Raw genomic sequence first — 15,877 nt, 5'->3', positions numbered from 1 at the left:
TAAATCTGTCAGGCAGAAGTCGCTGAAGGGAAATGGAAAATAAATAGAAACAGATTCATAAAAAAAAAACCCAAACGGATTGAAAATAAAACCATCTACGCAGCAGACCAGAGACTGCTATCAGTAAACCCAGCATAATCCCACTCCTGTCATAGGCAGCACTGCACAGGATTAAAAACGTGAAAGGGAGAGTGGAAGTGAGTCAGACTCATTTCCTTCACCATTCACAGCATTTTTATTGCCTGTCTCCCTCTCCGCAATTAGCTGTCAATTGAAAAAAAAACCACCAAGCCTTTGGCACAGACACAGTGAATAACTGCGCCGGGGTATTGCTGCAGTGAGAGGCTAATGGTGTTTTACACCAGCACAGGGCAAGACTCTCAGCTGGTATTTATCACAACAGAGCGGTAAGTCAATTTGCAAGAGCTGACGACTGTGCTATGGGTGGGATTCATCTGACCCACTTACAGCTGTCTGAAATGATGGGTTGGGACTAGCTAGTGTCCAGGACCCTGCTTTGGCATTGAGGACAGAGAGGCCTTTGGATGGCAATGCATCCCGCATGGCTTCTCCCTCCTTCTGGCTGCAGAAGCAGCAGAGATGAGAGTTAGAAAAGATGCTGCATCTTACAGTATCTAAGGTAGGTGAGAGAAACCTCACCTGAGGTGTCTGAAAAGGGACAGCCAATCCTTTCTAAGATGTGTAAGAAAAACCCAGCAAGTATGTTTTCTCATAAACTTTTCTTTTTAATATCTATGAATTTTACACAGGAAATGACTGTGTACTCTTTGGTTCGGTCTATTTCAAATTAGAAATATAAGTGGGATCCTTACTCCTTCCAGGAGTTACTCCAGCCAGAGCTAACCTCACAGAGCTCTAAAATCTTCCCTACCAGCACAATTACTCTTTCCCTGCCTTGTTAGACAACAGCAGAAGCTCTGTTTCCACCACACAACAAATGAACTGGCACTTTCTGCCACTGCTGCAGCCTCTATTGCCCCCGACTCTGGCTGATGCATCCCTGAGAGGACAGCCAACCCACCCTGGTGAAAAAGAAAACTTGTTTATGATTTTGCGGCATTTTTTCCCCCTGTATTAGCATTAGGATGCCAGTGTAAATGTCATTGCTTTCAGTGGCTAAGTAACAGCAGCAATCTAGACAGACAGGGACAGCCATTGACTCAGCACATGAAAGGCCCATATATAACCAATTAATTCCTTCAAGCTTCACTAGTTAGTGCCAGCTTGGATCATATGCCAGTTAGTGCTGTGCCACTCAAGTACTGTACTAGTTACTGCTGCTGCTGCTCCCTCGCCTCCCTTTTTCTTTGAAATAACGGGAAGGACCGAGGCCTCGTATTCACTCATATAAAAATCCAAATGTCAAGTGTTGGGAATTTCCTTAACTCATGAGTAACATTAGCTATTTCATTCTTTCTTTATATCTAAATTTCAACATCATCTTTCTTTAGCTGCCAAGTGCTAGTAAAGGCAATGAACTTCCCAAGCCTGGCTTAACATCACAGTAACTAAAAGCATTCATGTATTATCCATAAGAAAAAGTAAACATTACGTATTGGGTATAGGAGGGTAGAACTCAAGGTACCAGCTTGACCTTTATAAGTGGTTCAAAATCTTGGTCAGTAGCTCCAGAGTTGTAAGAAATAAAACTGTTGCCTTAATGCCCTTAAATTGAAAGCCAGAGTTATTGAAAGCCTCTGACACTTAAAATTGCCCAGCCCTTGGAAACCTCTCAGGACCCACCCAAGCAATCCAGCACATGGGCTGAATCATATCAATGCTTTTTTTGATGTAGAAAGGGTTAATTTGCTTCTCATAGAAGAGCCCAACACATTAATGCTGTTTTTTTCTAGTATCTTCCTTAGCATGCAAGTCTGTCTTCCACAAACGCTCAGGAAGAAATTCATCCCAGGACAGGAATTGAGGTGTGTCCACCTGTGTTAGGGGCTCGATTGCCTACACACTATTTCAGGCACCACTTGTGGTCCCACAGAATAGAGACCCATCTGATTTCACCTTGACAGAGGCTATCTAAGAAGCACAAAGCCAATGGGCCACACTTTGTGTAAAAGAGAGGACAGGCAGGATGCACTCTCACTTGTTTCCTCACCCTGCTGTCTACTGGCATAGGTAAAACCTTCAAAGCACCTCTTCTTTTCAGTTGTCAACCACACCAAGATGGCAGAGGACTGCAAGAGGAGAACAGCGAGCCCAGGCAGTGAAGATCTACCATTGTGTCAACAAACCAGGTCTGAAATGGCCTTGATCAGCAGGTCGCACTGCAAACAGCCTGTCCTATCTGCCACAACACAACTGATGGCCACACAGTTGCCTAAGGTCAACTCCAGCCTCACCTCCTCAGGGCCACGAGAGGTGTTTAGGTCAGCAAATGCTGCATGAGAGGGCACTGCTATGCACTTAGTGGAGGCAGCCTGAGTAACCTTTTGATTTGCCACCTGCCTCAGAGAACTGGAGGAAGGGGCTAGTCCCATGGCTGAGTACTTTAACCCAACAATCAGGAGAAGTGGATGGAGTTCTCATCCTTCAGCCCAGGACTTGGACTTGTATTCAGATCACACACCACTGGTGCTTAAAATGCTGGGCTGTCCTCTTCCCATTCAGTGCTTGCAGTGTCCCCAGCTTCCAGCCCTTCAAAGGGCACAACAATACAATACCCCTGTCCATTAATAGGCTTTTCTGAGACAAGGGATAGCACAGAAACACTGACAGAAGCTGCAGGTGCATCTGAGAAGGGCAGAGCAGGCAGTGAAGTGAGGGGGGATAAAGTGCAGTATTTCTCTGAAAAATCTGCTTTTGCAGAAAAAAATTCAAGAACTGGAGACTCCTTCAAGAGCTCCAGCAAGGTCTTCAGCTCAGGGCATAACAGAATTGATTGTAGGCTGGAATGAAATAATACAGTGTTTAAAAGGACCTTCCTGAAATTTCAAGCTTGTAATGGAAGACTCTCACTGTTGTTGTAATCCAGTAATTCTCTGCTACCAGCACGGATACCAGTCCTACTGAAGAGAGGAAAGAAAACAAAACTGCCATGAAGTTTATCTTACAAGACTGATGTTTGACAAGACTCCGTTTAACCAGATCTTGCCAAACACAGTTCCAAGTGCTCTGCTGATGCCGCTGAGGATCCTGGTCGGGAGAACATCCATGAGAGAAGAACGTGGAGAGTAACTTTCTCATTTTCAAATTTGTAAACCTAGTAAGATCAGGAAATCTGGGATGACCGATCACAGAATTCTGGAGAGGAACTACATACAAAAGCAAGTTAACACCTTAGCCTGTATTTTTCTTGGTTGTCCTTCTTTCTACGTTAATTTCTTCACTAAGTAGAAATATTAAGCAGTGAAGAAGACTCAGCTTAGGTAATTCAGCACAGCTCCAGTAGATTTCTGGTAGAGCAACTTTGGTTTACCACCTTTTACTGGGGCTCTGACTTTCAGTACTTTGCTAAACATCAGCAGATGAGCAGAAAAAGGGTGGCTGCTTGTCGCTTAACATGGAGGGGTTTGGGCTCTCCCTAAAGGTTATTTGTCTACAATATCCTCAGTGGTCCAATTGCATTAGCTTTGCCTTTAGGAAAATTTCCTTTGAAAAGTGAGTCACGAACCCAGGCGGGAAATTCTTCTGAAATATAAATGAAAGACACATCGAACACAATTCTCTAGATAGTAATAGTTCTTGGAAAACTCCACCTCTTACCTCCTCCTCTTGTTTGTTCTTTTCCTAAGAAAACACACTCATCAAATTAGACTGAGCTGAGATTTCTTTTTAACTGGTTTAGTAGTACAATATTTTTTACAAATTTTCTAGCAGAAAAAACCCCATGGATATTTGCTGAAGAAAAGGAATATCAGGAAAAGTAAGTAGAGCTGAAGTTTCTGTTCCTAAGTAGGTTAACAGATTGACAGACTACTTCCTTCTCAACAATTCATTATTTCAGGGCTTATTGTTTTGTTGTTGCTATTTTAAGCAGGATTGTCAGAACCTGCCTGCAAGCACCAAGCGTGAGTCTTCTCTGTAGTATTATATTCCAATAACTGATTTTTAACAACCTGTGGAGGCCTGAGGGAGCTGGGTGAAAAGAGCAACACAAACTGTTAAATACTTCTGTAAAGTCCCAGCAGCTCAAGTAACAGCCCTGTTCCTGCAACTCCATAACATGCAGACACCCCACATTGCACTTGCTGCTTCTGTCACGAAGCCTTAAGAAAGGGAAATCTCAGAAGATTCTGTGTGGCTCCCTTAACAGGAAGGAAAATGAAAGGCAAAAACATTCTGGAGAGGATTTACCAGCAGTGTTATGGGGACCACCACCTCCTCTGACAATGCCGACTGCAGTCTGCACCCCCTATGGGATGGGGAGTTGGGCCACAAAGTGGGGTCACCTTCACCCACATGGCACTCCTGCTGAGCCCTAGCACCCCACTTTTGGCAGGAAACAACTTGGGCACGTGCTCCTGAACGGCATCTGCCTGCGGGAAAGCAGAGTGCCCAAAAAAAGCAGAGAGAAGAAACCTTTCACCAACTTCTCACACAATCAATACACCAGCAAATAATGTTTTGTGACATTAATTCTGGCACCAACAGCACTCTGGGACCCAAATCAAGACCAACAAGGTCCAAATTCCAGGGGAACTGAGCAGCCCCATCAGATAACCAAGGGTCAGAGTCCATCAGGCTTATTCCAATCAGGCCGTCCCACCCAAACAAAAGCCTACCTGCAGCAGAAAAGCCTGTGCAGCCACTCTCCGGAGGCGTGACTGCCTGTGTGTCACCCCCAGCTATCTTATCAGGTGCTTTTTGAAGAGAAGCCCAGCAAACACTGTGTGGCCTGATATGGCAGGGGGCAAGGCACCCATCTGGGAAGTCGTCAGGACAGCAAGGGCAAACCGACAATTTTGGGACTGGAGAAAGATTCCCATGCAGCTTGCAGGGAAGCGAAAGACAGAAAGCAGCCCATTTCAGACTCCTGTGAGTCTCTCCTGCTGTTTTAATGGCAGACAAACTGCTAAAAGTAGGTAGAGTGACTTATACAAGAACTTCCTGCTGCTATGAGATACTTTCTACCCCTTGGTTTAACATATTCTTCACTGAGGTTTCCACAGCAGCAGATCTTGCAGGATTGCAAGATACACACCCCAAGCCGCTGTATAAATACAGCATTGTCTAATGAGGCTGCAATGTCCTTTCTTGTATTGGTAACAACCTTTACAAATTCATTTTTCAGACAAAATCTGTACCGAAGCACTGGTGTGATCTGTTTACCCTTGGCTGGTTCAGGATACTGCAATGCAACCTCATGGAGCAATGATTTCCTCACCACATTTTTAATGCCTAGCAGTCCTAATCAAAATGCCCTGGGGGGGAAAAAAAAAAAAAAAAAGCCTTATCAGCAGCCCCAGGGAGAAAACTTGTTCAGCACAGTGCAGAAAATCTTCCCAGGAGGAAACTAGCAGCAAAACCAGGAGTGGAGCAAACCCTTCCTAGCTCTGCCCCAGAGCCAGACGTGTCTGCCTGCCAGCGGCACACCAAGACGGCCTCCCATAGCCCACCCGTTTGCGCCTCTTGTGAATGTCCCTCCTCTCATCCACGGTCTCCTGCACACATTCACATACTTTCTTTGGGCAACCACCACCAGTCCCCTATAACCTTCTCATTTGACTCTTCGGGCTTGTTTCTGCAGCAGCATCTCCACACAATTAGCCGATTATGACAGCTAATTAATCATCAAACCCCAAAAGGCTAACCTCCCGTCCTCTTCGCTGCCTCATGCTGTGCATTAGCCCTTGCTGAGCAAGCAGCACGCGTGGGTGGAGATCCGATGCTCCCCTCGGTCCCACTCCCTGCTCCCTTCCACCCCTTGTAAAGGCAGGACTTCACCGAGTAACCTTGGCATGGCCAAGCAGAGCGGTTCTGCTGTAGGGCTTTGTGAATTAGGTCCTACACACAGTATCCCAGGCAGCCTCCCAAGGAGACTCCTCTCCCTTCTGCATTGTCTCCAGCTCAGGACATGGGGACAAACAAGAACTGTCCTCTCAAAACCACCGGTACAGCATGGCAGGGATTAGGACGCCAGAGGCTCCCCAGGCTCTTCAGCCCTTCCTTAGAGCTAAGCAACCAACTAAAGGAACCACCCACATCTGTCTGAACGGTATCTTCCAGAGTCTGGGATATAGCTGGAATAAGGTTTGAGGGATAAAATAAAGTTCACTCTTTTCATCCTTAGCCCACAACTAGGCCCCCCTGGCTCTGAACTGGGTGCTCACAGCACGTGAACCCCCCAGACTTGCACTCGCTGCTCCCCACGCTGAAGCACAAGCTCTCAGTGGAGCATTTCAGCATTACCAGAGGAGCCAGACAGGCGACTTCACCCAGATGCTCTCCAGGTCATGTAGTTTCCTAATGAAACTCTATGAAAACATCCAGTCTTTTTTCAGTTTCTGGGCTTCACAAAACATCTCCATGATTTAAGTCTTCCCTCAAATTACTGACTTCACACAGACAGTTTAGTTGATCGCGGTTAGCCAGTTATCACCACCGCATCTCCAGCTGGCCCATCTCTAGTTTTAGAGCAGGCCCTCTTTCTCCTCCCTCTCACGGGAGAGCTGCATGGAAATTCACAGCTTGCTCTTCAGCCCCAGACCGTCCCCCTGCCATTCTCCTAACAGTCCTGGAAATTAAAGGATAACTTCTCTTTGAAACATTTATGCAACAGCTGCTAGAGCTCACCACCAAACAAAGTGGGGTCACAGGCAGGAAACACCATCTCAGCTGTCACTTAACAGAGGCAAAACCCATTACCTGCATGTGCAAGACACACGAACACACAGAGGGAAGATGACTTGAATACCGTTCCCACTGCTGAGGGTGGCCAGCTATGCAACTGTTCAAGTAATTTCACACCTCTTTCTCCTCCCACTCTGTCTGCCTCCTCTACTTGGGCTGTTTGTTAGCAATACGCAGCAGGGGCTCTTTGAGCCAGCTGCTTGACCCTCGGTGTCAGCGAAGGCATGGCTCGAGGTTGCTCAGACACACCAGCAGCAGTAACAAGTGGAGCTGGAACCACCTCCGCAAATTAAGGATGAGGAATGGTGCTTTGTGCCACGCAAGTGGGCGAGGGAGGGAGGAGGACAAGACACTGCTAGCAGACTCCTAAGCACATCAACGCGCTCTCATCATTCAGCAGTTTGTTGTTGTCCCATACCCAAATTCTGATACACGCCAAACACCTCGGAGGTCAAGCAGACCTATTTACGTGAAGTCAACCACGCACACTCAGCTGATGAGGGAATAAATAGAAGTTACTCTTTGCCTCTATAAACAAAGAAAGTGCTGGGGAAATGCCAAATCATTCAAGAGAATCAAGGAGTGATTAATTGGGTCACAACGACTGCGATATATGTACTTATCTTAAATCCCTACCTCATGCCCTCTGTCTTGCACAGGACATGATTCACTGTCTGCTTCTGAGAATGACCCAGACTCATCGCTGGAGTTTGTTCCATAGGATGGCTCACATTTAATCTGGGCTCGGACCGGGTTGTACAATCCATCTCCCACCACGCCGGGCTCCTGGTGCTCGGGCGCCAGGAATCGGGGGCCTTGGGAGCAAGGGGAAGAGGAGAGCTCGCAAAGACGCAGACTGCAGGGAGAGCCGCCGCTGCCGTCCTCTGCGTATGAGTAGGAAGAGCACGAGCTGGAGGTCCTGGTTCTGGTTTCCAAAGGAGGAGAGCGAGGGCAAACTTTAATTGGCACCGGACAGCTGGTGTTTGGCCGCATCCTTCCCGGCAAGTGATCAGCTGTCAGTCCGCTGTGAGAATAGGTCTGAGAGCTGGGGAGAGACTGGCTACCGCCAGCCCACAGACCCTTTGGCACAGTCTCAGTGAGGTCTTTGTCCAAGCTGCTCACACCGGAATATGAATGCACCGAAGTGTTTACTTGGTCACAAGCGTTTGAAGAGAATATAACACTCCTCCTGTCCAGCTCCCCTTCTTGCTTACAGAGAGTTTCAAAGCCGGGCCCCCTGAGCGGTGATCCCACTGTGAAGTTGGAAGCATCCTTCTGCATGGCATGGGACTGTCCATAGTTCCCCGTGAAAGGGATGTAATCAGTTTTGTGGTCACCCTGAGTTGTCCCTTTTTCAAAAGGGCATGCTGGACTCCTGCCAAAGTGCTGTTGGGAAGTGCTGGGGAAGCCAACCAAATCTATGCTTTTTGTTCTGTTGAAGAAAGACCGCAAGCAAGAAGGAGAGGACCCACTTTTTGGCCTGTCGACACAAGTGGGGCTTGGCTGTTTCCTGTCCATTTCAACATCCCCTTCTTTATCCCTGATGTCAGGTTCATCTCCAGACAGGCAAAGTGTGATGCTTTCTTCATCGTTCTCTTCATTCTGAGGCTCGCTTTTTATCTGCCCCATAGCAAGTCCTGATTTGAGGCCATTTCCAGAGCTCTCTTCACTGAATGTGCTTGCAAAACCTGAGGTACTGATGTGTGATGTGTTGTAGACATTCTTGGTACAAGCAAGCTGGTATTTCTTGTATCTGGGGTACCGTGTTACCGCGTCTTTGTCCAAATTGTCCTTGCTATCTCTCAGCATGTCAGAGTCAGGCAGCATCCCTTCGCCTTTGTCTGCTCCAGCAACAGTGGTTTCAAAATTGAAGGGCTCTTGGTGCATCCTCTCTCTTGGGCAAGATATTTTTGACGTCTCTGATTCCATCGTCTCCTCTTCGTCTCCATCCGAGTTCTCCTCATCGTGCATGCGCTGACAGGTGGTATCTTTTTTGCACAGGAACAGGCCATCTTCATTGTTCAGCAGTTGCGTCTGAAGGAAGCTGAAGCAGGAGTCCTCCAGGTTGTGCATGCGCAGGAATTCAGCGCAGTGGATGACCTCCTGGATGTTTTCTCTGCTGAGTAACAGCTTAGCAGTGTAGGCAAACTGTAACAATGGACCAAATCCCCTGACAGTGACCTGCAAAAAAAAGAGGGAAATTGCCAGCGTTACCATCAGTTCTTGCTATCATCCCAAGTCCTTCATCGCGTAGTTAGGTAACAGATCTAGTGTCCAGAAATAAATACTGCTCAGCACCAGTTATTCTATCACGCCAGCAATGATGCTATATCCAGTAACTAGCACTGCTCCCTTTACGTTGCTCCTGTACATCATTGTACAGGTTGAGCTGAGCACTGTTTTTCCCAAATACCTTGAAGACATATGAACTAAGCCTCTGCTCTAATAAAAGACTGAAAAAACCAGACTGGTGTAGACACTGCTAATTCTTCGATGGATCTTATTTTAACTGTGATGCAGCACACTACCATGAAAGTACCAATTCAATTTTGATTCTTTGGCCCTGATGGAAGCTCTGGTGAACAGTGGTTTCAAGCTTAAGATACCACTTCAATCCCAAAAGTGTTTTGGGAAGGAAACATTTAATATTACAGCAAAATTAAACAGAAAGTATCTTTCTGCCTCTTTCAAGAGCAAACCGGTTTCTTTTTTTCTTCTCAAATTTTTGCAAGCCATTGCTGAATAAATAACAGGTAAGTACTGACTGCACAGCTCTTTTCTCCATCCCATGGAAATTATTCTCCTCATACTGTTCCTTATTTTAGTGAATCTAAGGTACAGCTAACAGGAAAGAAATCCATATTCATAGTTCAAAAGTGATACAAATTAGTCAGAGTCCGAGCTCAGTACTTAATTTTCCACCATTTTCTTTGCAGAAAGAGTAACAACTGTTTCTAGGAGAGTGATCTCCAACCAACTGTTCCAGGTCTGAGTTATGCACCACTACTTGTCCTTTTTTTCTCATCATACCATCTATATTTTACATTCACATATCATATATTAAAAAATACACACTTTCTCCCCCCAGATTTTTTATAGTGGCATCTTCACACATAACTATCAAATAACTTGCTACGTCACATGGTAAACTATAGATACTGTGTATTTTTTGACAAAAAATGCACTGGTGCTAACTTCTGTTGAATTTTTTCCCCCAATGGGCAGGAAACAAAAGTACTGGAAAAACTATTCTTCATGAAGCAGCGAGAGGCTGCTTCAAAACCAGGGCTCACCATCAAGGATAAAGGTTTCTGCACAAGAATGAGATTCAGTGGTTTGGCCACTAAGCTGAGATGTGGGAGAACACAACTCAATTTCCCATTGCACCAACCACCTTCCACATGACCCTTGCCAGGTAAGTCACTTCAGTCTTGGTTCACCAAGACACCTTCTTGCCTTGCTTGCAAGTGGTATTCACAAACCCGAGTTCCCTGTGCTTTGCATACCAAGGAAAGGCATCTAGATGGGATTCAGAGCAGCCAAACACCTGCATGCCTATGTGAGGTTGGGATGCACAGCCTGCAACCTCCTTCTGGCTGTAGGTGTCTCTGGTAGGTGTTCCCAGCTTAGTTTCTTCTTTTAAAACAAAGAAGAAGAGGAAGCACTGCTGTCCCCTTTTCATAAAATGGTCTAAAGATCAGAAGAGGGACCTAGAAAGTAGGACATCAGGTCCCTTTCCCAGACTCACATTTCCCAGCTCCTCAGAAGGATATCCTATCCAGTAGGTATGGGATACCCTGAAGATGAGCTGCTTTTCTGTGTCCTTCCAACTGAATTAACACCACTGAGCAAGAAGCTGCTCAAGAGGTTGGTGAGACATCAGGCCATGAATTTGTGATGGTTTTATTCCTGATTAGCATATATCTGAGTGAATAATTTGGTTCATCCCAATGAAAAGCCTATAAATTCCCTATACTGCCTCAGGACCAGTGATAGAGCTCACAGATTTTTACAGAAAATCCTGACTTCCAAAACCAAGCCTTTGTTATTCATAGATCTGCACTTGCGATGCTGGATTATGAAGATACCACAAGTGGTGCAGACTTGATGGAGAGAAAAATATTTTTAAACACCTCTAAAATTGCTCCCAAGAGCTTTTCCATACATATTACTGCTGTATCTGCTATTTTAAGAAACAGTGCATTTTCATGCACATGCTTACACACTTGCACATTCCTGTTTTACAATATGCCTCTGGTACAGAATTGCCTAGATTTACAGCTGGCTATTAAACCGATCGCTGCTTTATCAGTGTTACACTTTCTGCCTATTTGTTAGATTATCAGCTCACTAAAGGCCTATCTGCATTTTATCTACACAGCATGATTAACAAAATTGCTTGGGAACTTAATGAGCTTCTCGCAGGCCGATGTTTCTCTTTGGTAAGATCTTCAGTGTGGGGGCTTACACATTCCTACATCTTGAAAGCTCTGCAGCAGCACAGGTCTGTAGGAGCAGCTATAAATACCGTCTGGGGTTTTTGGGCCCCTTTTGATGAGGAGGGACTCTGGAGCACAAACCCAGCTCTCCTGGCAGTTGTGTCACTTGGCCACTAGGTGGAATGACTGGAAAGCAAATTAAAATAATTTTCTGTGCTGGGCCATGGTTTCACCCACCTGCCCGCCCCCCCCAGCGCAGGCACGCTGCAGAGCCTCGGGCTGACTCATACCACCCCACAGCAAGGCTGTCTCCCACGATGACTCAGTTTTTTGCTCCTAATAAACCACCGTGATAACAAACAGCAGCAAGACAGCTGTTACAGCTGTGCTGCACTGGATGTATCAGAAGCAGAGCCTGAGATTGCGCTGTGGGCTCCCCATGATGCCTGGCAGATGCCTCAAGTGAAGGATGATGAAAATGCTGGTCAAACGTGCGCCTTGACTTTCTTACGAGATCTTACCCGGTGACACAACTTTCCTCGCTCTCACAATCTTTAGATCCAGAGGGGGAGTTTCTTTTCAAGCACTCGGTGCTTGTCCTTGCTCTCAGGGAGGAACCTCTCAAGTGCCAATGCTTGAAACTGCACAAACAATAACTTTGGAAACAAATGGATGCAAAGCTTGCGGCCAAGTGTGAAAGCCAGCGCAATCTCTGTCGCCTGAAGCTGTCTAAATATTGATTTGGATCCCGTGGCAGGTCCCCTGCCTCAGCCCCACAAGCTTTGGGACTGCCCGCATCTGATGCATTCTGGCAGGAAGGCTGCGATCGAGGTGCTGGAGTGTGGCTATGAGCACCGCACGTTGGGAAAGAAAAGGCTTTGAAGCTGCGTGTATTACCATCACACACGCGTTTCTGTAGGAAGAGGTAAGATCAGTCTTTTAAAATGATTTGACCTGACTGACGCATCCCAGTGAAAACAGTTAGTGAAACCAAGTTGATCTGTGTTTGCAGAAGGAAACAGATCATTTCTCTGATACAACAGTCTCCATTTACACGAGAGAGACCTTTGCTGGATGGGTAAAACACATGCCAGCAACAATCTCAGTTTATTTTTTCCCTACTGTAAATAAGATGCCATATGTCCAAGACTTCTTTGCTTTTAAACCTTGTTTTCCATGTAAATTAATGTTTAAGTAGGCAGGTCAATTTGTGAGAACCTCCACTGGGCACCTTGTCCAAGCTCATATGCCAAGTCCCTGCTTCCCTGCCCTCCGACCATTTGCCTTATTCCAATTTCTACCCGTTTCTATTGTTTATATGGAATTGACTGGCTACAAGAAAATCAGGCAGGGCAAAGATGAAATGTACATACAAAACAACAATGCCCACACAGACAAGAAAAGCAAAGCAAAGATCTCAGCTTCTTGGAGGCTTGCTTTCCCTTATCTTTCAAGGCAGGCTAGGAGAGGACTTCTCTTGTGTACTTGAAACATGCCAAACATGCCGCCAAGTCTAAGGATGAAGCACTTTATTTTGCCTTGCTCCTGTCCCCAGCTGGTCTTGTATGCATTAAAACCCTTCTGCACACCTAGTGCACAGAGAACACGGTACTGCAGCCATACCTAAGCCATCGGGCACATCTTCTTGCTCTACAGCAATCCAAGAGATCAAGAACCAGGGGTCCACATGCAGCTCCTGCCTCTGCCATGCTGCCACAGGTACCCCACGCTCACCATGTGGTATAGAGCTCTATGTCAATTCAGCATTGTGGTGATAACAAGCCTGACCACTGCTAAGGTGAAAGAAAGTAAGTTCTCCAGCCCTTTATCTGCCACTTGTCTTTCAGATTGAGCTAGCCAAGCCAGGGGATATGTTTTGTATGTCCATGCCCTCATGAGTTTATGATACTGGGGAACGGGCTGGAAATAATGCAATGATATAATCACCGTCAATAGAGTTGTTAATCAGCATTAGCCATATTGAATCTACCAGCAAAATATAGACAGCAGCCCTGCAGAAAATAAGCATGCAAAATCTATTTTAGTTCAGTCCGACACTGCTTTTCTCCTTACAGAGTCCTGTGGAGTGTGATGCTCTGGTTAGTTTTAATTGATTTAAGTGACCAGACTTCCACTACTTCCTTTGGGAGATCATTGCCAGACTCTACTTAAAACCTCCTCATGAGGAAATCTTCCTTCCCTTATTTTCCTCCATCATCTCTCATTATATTTCCTCGATGCATTCCGGGTAATGCTGCTTCCTTTTGGAGAAATAGTTGAATCATTGTTATACTCTCTGCCTTCCCTTCTTCCTTGGTCAGTATTTATCATTAATGAAAAACTGGCTAATTCAAGGAAAACAATATTGGTCACTGTCAGATGGGAGAATAAGAAGCTGAAATGAGAGTCAGCAATGACAAATGCTAGTAAAGAAGGCAGCATTACAGATGCAAATATAGACCGTTTTTAGCACAGCGTTTTCCTAGTACTGGGCACATGCTATTCTAAAATTAGGAGCAGGGTTAGCTCACTTCCACGTTAGGAACGTTGTATTTTCATAAGGGACTTCTAGGCCAGAAATTCTATTTTAAATGTAGTTGTACACACACCAACAGGCGCCACGGGAGACACAGCACTGTGGGTGAACTCTCTCTGGCTCCCCGTTGTATTGGGTCTCCTCCACGATGGCCGATCAAGCATGCTGTGGAGGCCTCTGCATTGTTTTGAACACACGGGACGTGGCCTCAGAGCACATGAAGAGGTCTGACATTTTTGTGGATGGGCTGGACTTGCTGTGCGCTGCAGAGTTCATCAGTGCATGCTCATTAGCTGGCTGCCCAGACTTCTAGATGTCTCAAAATCCCAGACAAATAGACAAAATCCTCCGATTCTGCACAGACAGTATTTCTTACAGGAGGAAAAAAGGTTATTTCCAAGGGAAACATGGATGTCTGGTAACCCTGCTCCGAATGGCATCTGTATGAAAAGCTGCATCTGGAGCAGGGAAGGTCAACCCCTGCAAAATGCCAGCAAGTCTGAGTTCAATTTAAAGAGGGGAAAAGTGATTAAGGGCAAGGAAAGATCACTGTAAACATGCAGGAATGTAAAACTTGGCAAGGCAATATCTAAAATGGAGCAAGAGAATGTTTACAGTAATCTGATGCATACTAACATCAAGAACAGAGAAAAATTGTCTAGTTTGCTATGGGGTGCTATTGCCGATTGCAGCGAGAAGAAACTGAAGAAATGAAAATGTAGGGATTTTTTCCTGACTCTTAACCTAACAGCAAATTCAGTGAGATCTTGAAAGGCTTTCTAGGGAAGATGATGGATACTTTATATCTGAGTACTGCAAAGCAAAACTAACAAAGCACAACCTAGTTCCAGCGAGGTAGGCTTTAATTTGGTAGGCTTTTCCAGGCCTAATTTCCATGTTAATTAGGGCACAGTGCCAAAGACCTTCTAGAAAACAGCATCAAAGTTCAACAGCAAATGTACACGCAATTGTTCCTTTTCAAATAAAGCATACCTAGGGCATATTCAAAGAACAAGCTCATTGGTGGTGGCGTGGGAGGGCAGAGCCCCCTCCTCCCCTCTGGGGACACAATGAGATCTGCAGAACATTAGCTGCTAAATCCCACCACCGTCTTGGGGGTAAATTAGATGGTCAGACCTTCAGACCCACTGAGAACACAGAAGTCCTGACGGAGCAGCACAGGCGCAGATTATTATCTTTACACATTTGAGTAGCCTTGCTGAAATCAATAGGAGTACTGATGGGTTTTCTGTGAAGCATGCAAGCTGCTTGTAGGATTATGGATTATATTTTTAGTATTTTGATTTTCAGGTTAAATTCATCACCAGGCACCTAAAAACAGTTAGAAACCCCTCATCTCTAATCTCCAAACATTGATTTAATTATTAAGCCATTTTGTGGGGAAGGAAGAAAGGAAAATTGAATCAAACCTCACATGCCGAATATCAAATCCCAAACTAAATATTAATTTAAAACAGTTGGATAGAAACATAGAAGAAATGTGACCGTTTCTTGCAGAACTCAAAATTGATCTGTTATTCACGTACTGTTTTGTAGTGGGCCTACTGTGGTACCCATTTTGTTAACCTGTCAGTGTTGCTATTGCAGTCTAAAGGCATGTGTGGAGACCTTTTAAATCCGTCTCAGCCCTGCAGTTTGTCTAATAAGCCCAAGGATGTAGCAAACAAACTACTAACTTCTCACTTGGCCAGCATGTTCCTAACACTACAACTTATATAATCAAACACATGCTAGAAATAGGAGATAAGATTAGTGACAGTTAGCTGCTGCTATTTTTTTCCACAGCCTGAAGAAAGTCTCTGGGATTAAATATTAACTCTAATCTTATTTGCTAAAATTAGATCACACTGTATTTTTTTTCTTTTACAGCCAATTGCAAGTATAGTGCAGAAGTTATTTTCAGAGTGTAATCTGATAACCAAAGTCAGTCACCAAAGCTGTTATTCCATTAAGAGTTAAGAGTCTTCCTGGTTATTTACTTAGTTATTTTTACTTGGGATGGTGGAGCCTGGCAGATTCTGTTTTTCCTAGCTTGAGCTTATTTGGTTTTGGAAAA

At 45.2% G+C, this 15,877-nt stretch overlaps 1 protein-coding gene across 2 annotated transcripts in view; it reads right to left on the bottom strand.

The window, feature by feature from the left end:
* The window catches only part of BACH2 (BTB domain and CNC homolog 2), a 193,329-nt gene that overhangs the window by 12,512 nt on the left and 164,940 nt on the right, over positions 1-15,877 (bottom strand). For both annotated transcript variants that reach the window (XM_052781506.1, XM_052781505.1), the window contains exon 6: positions 7,462-9,006. In XM_052781506.1, the coding sequence (XP_052637466.1) occupies positions 7,462-9,006 (1,545 nt within the window). The remainder of the gene's footprint in view (positions 1-7,461; positions 9,007-15,877) is intronic.

The sequence above is a fragment of the Harpia harpyja genome, chromosome 3, assembly GCF_026419915.1.
Source record: "Harpia harpyja isolate bHarHar1 chromosome 3, bHarHar1 primary haplotype, whole genome shotgun sequence".
Lineage (NCBI taxonomy): Eukaryota > Metazoa > Chordata > Aves > Accipitriformes > Accipitridae > Harpia > Harpia harpyja.
Note: the sequence above shows the minus strand (reverse complement) of the source record. Positions and strands in the feature narration are given on the sequence as shown.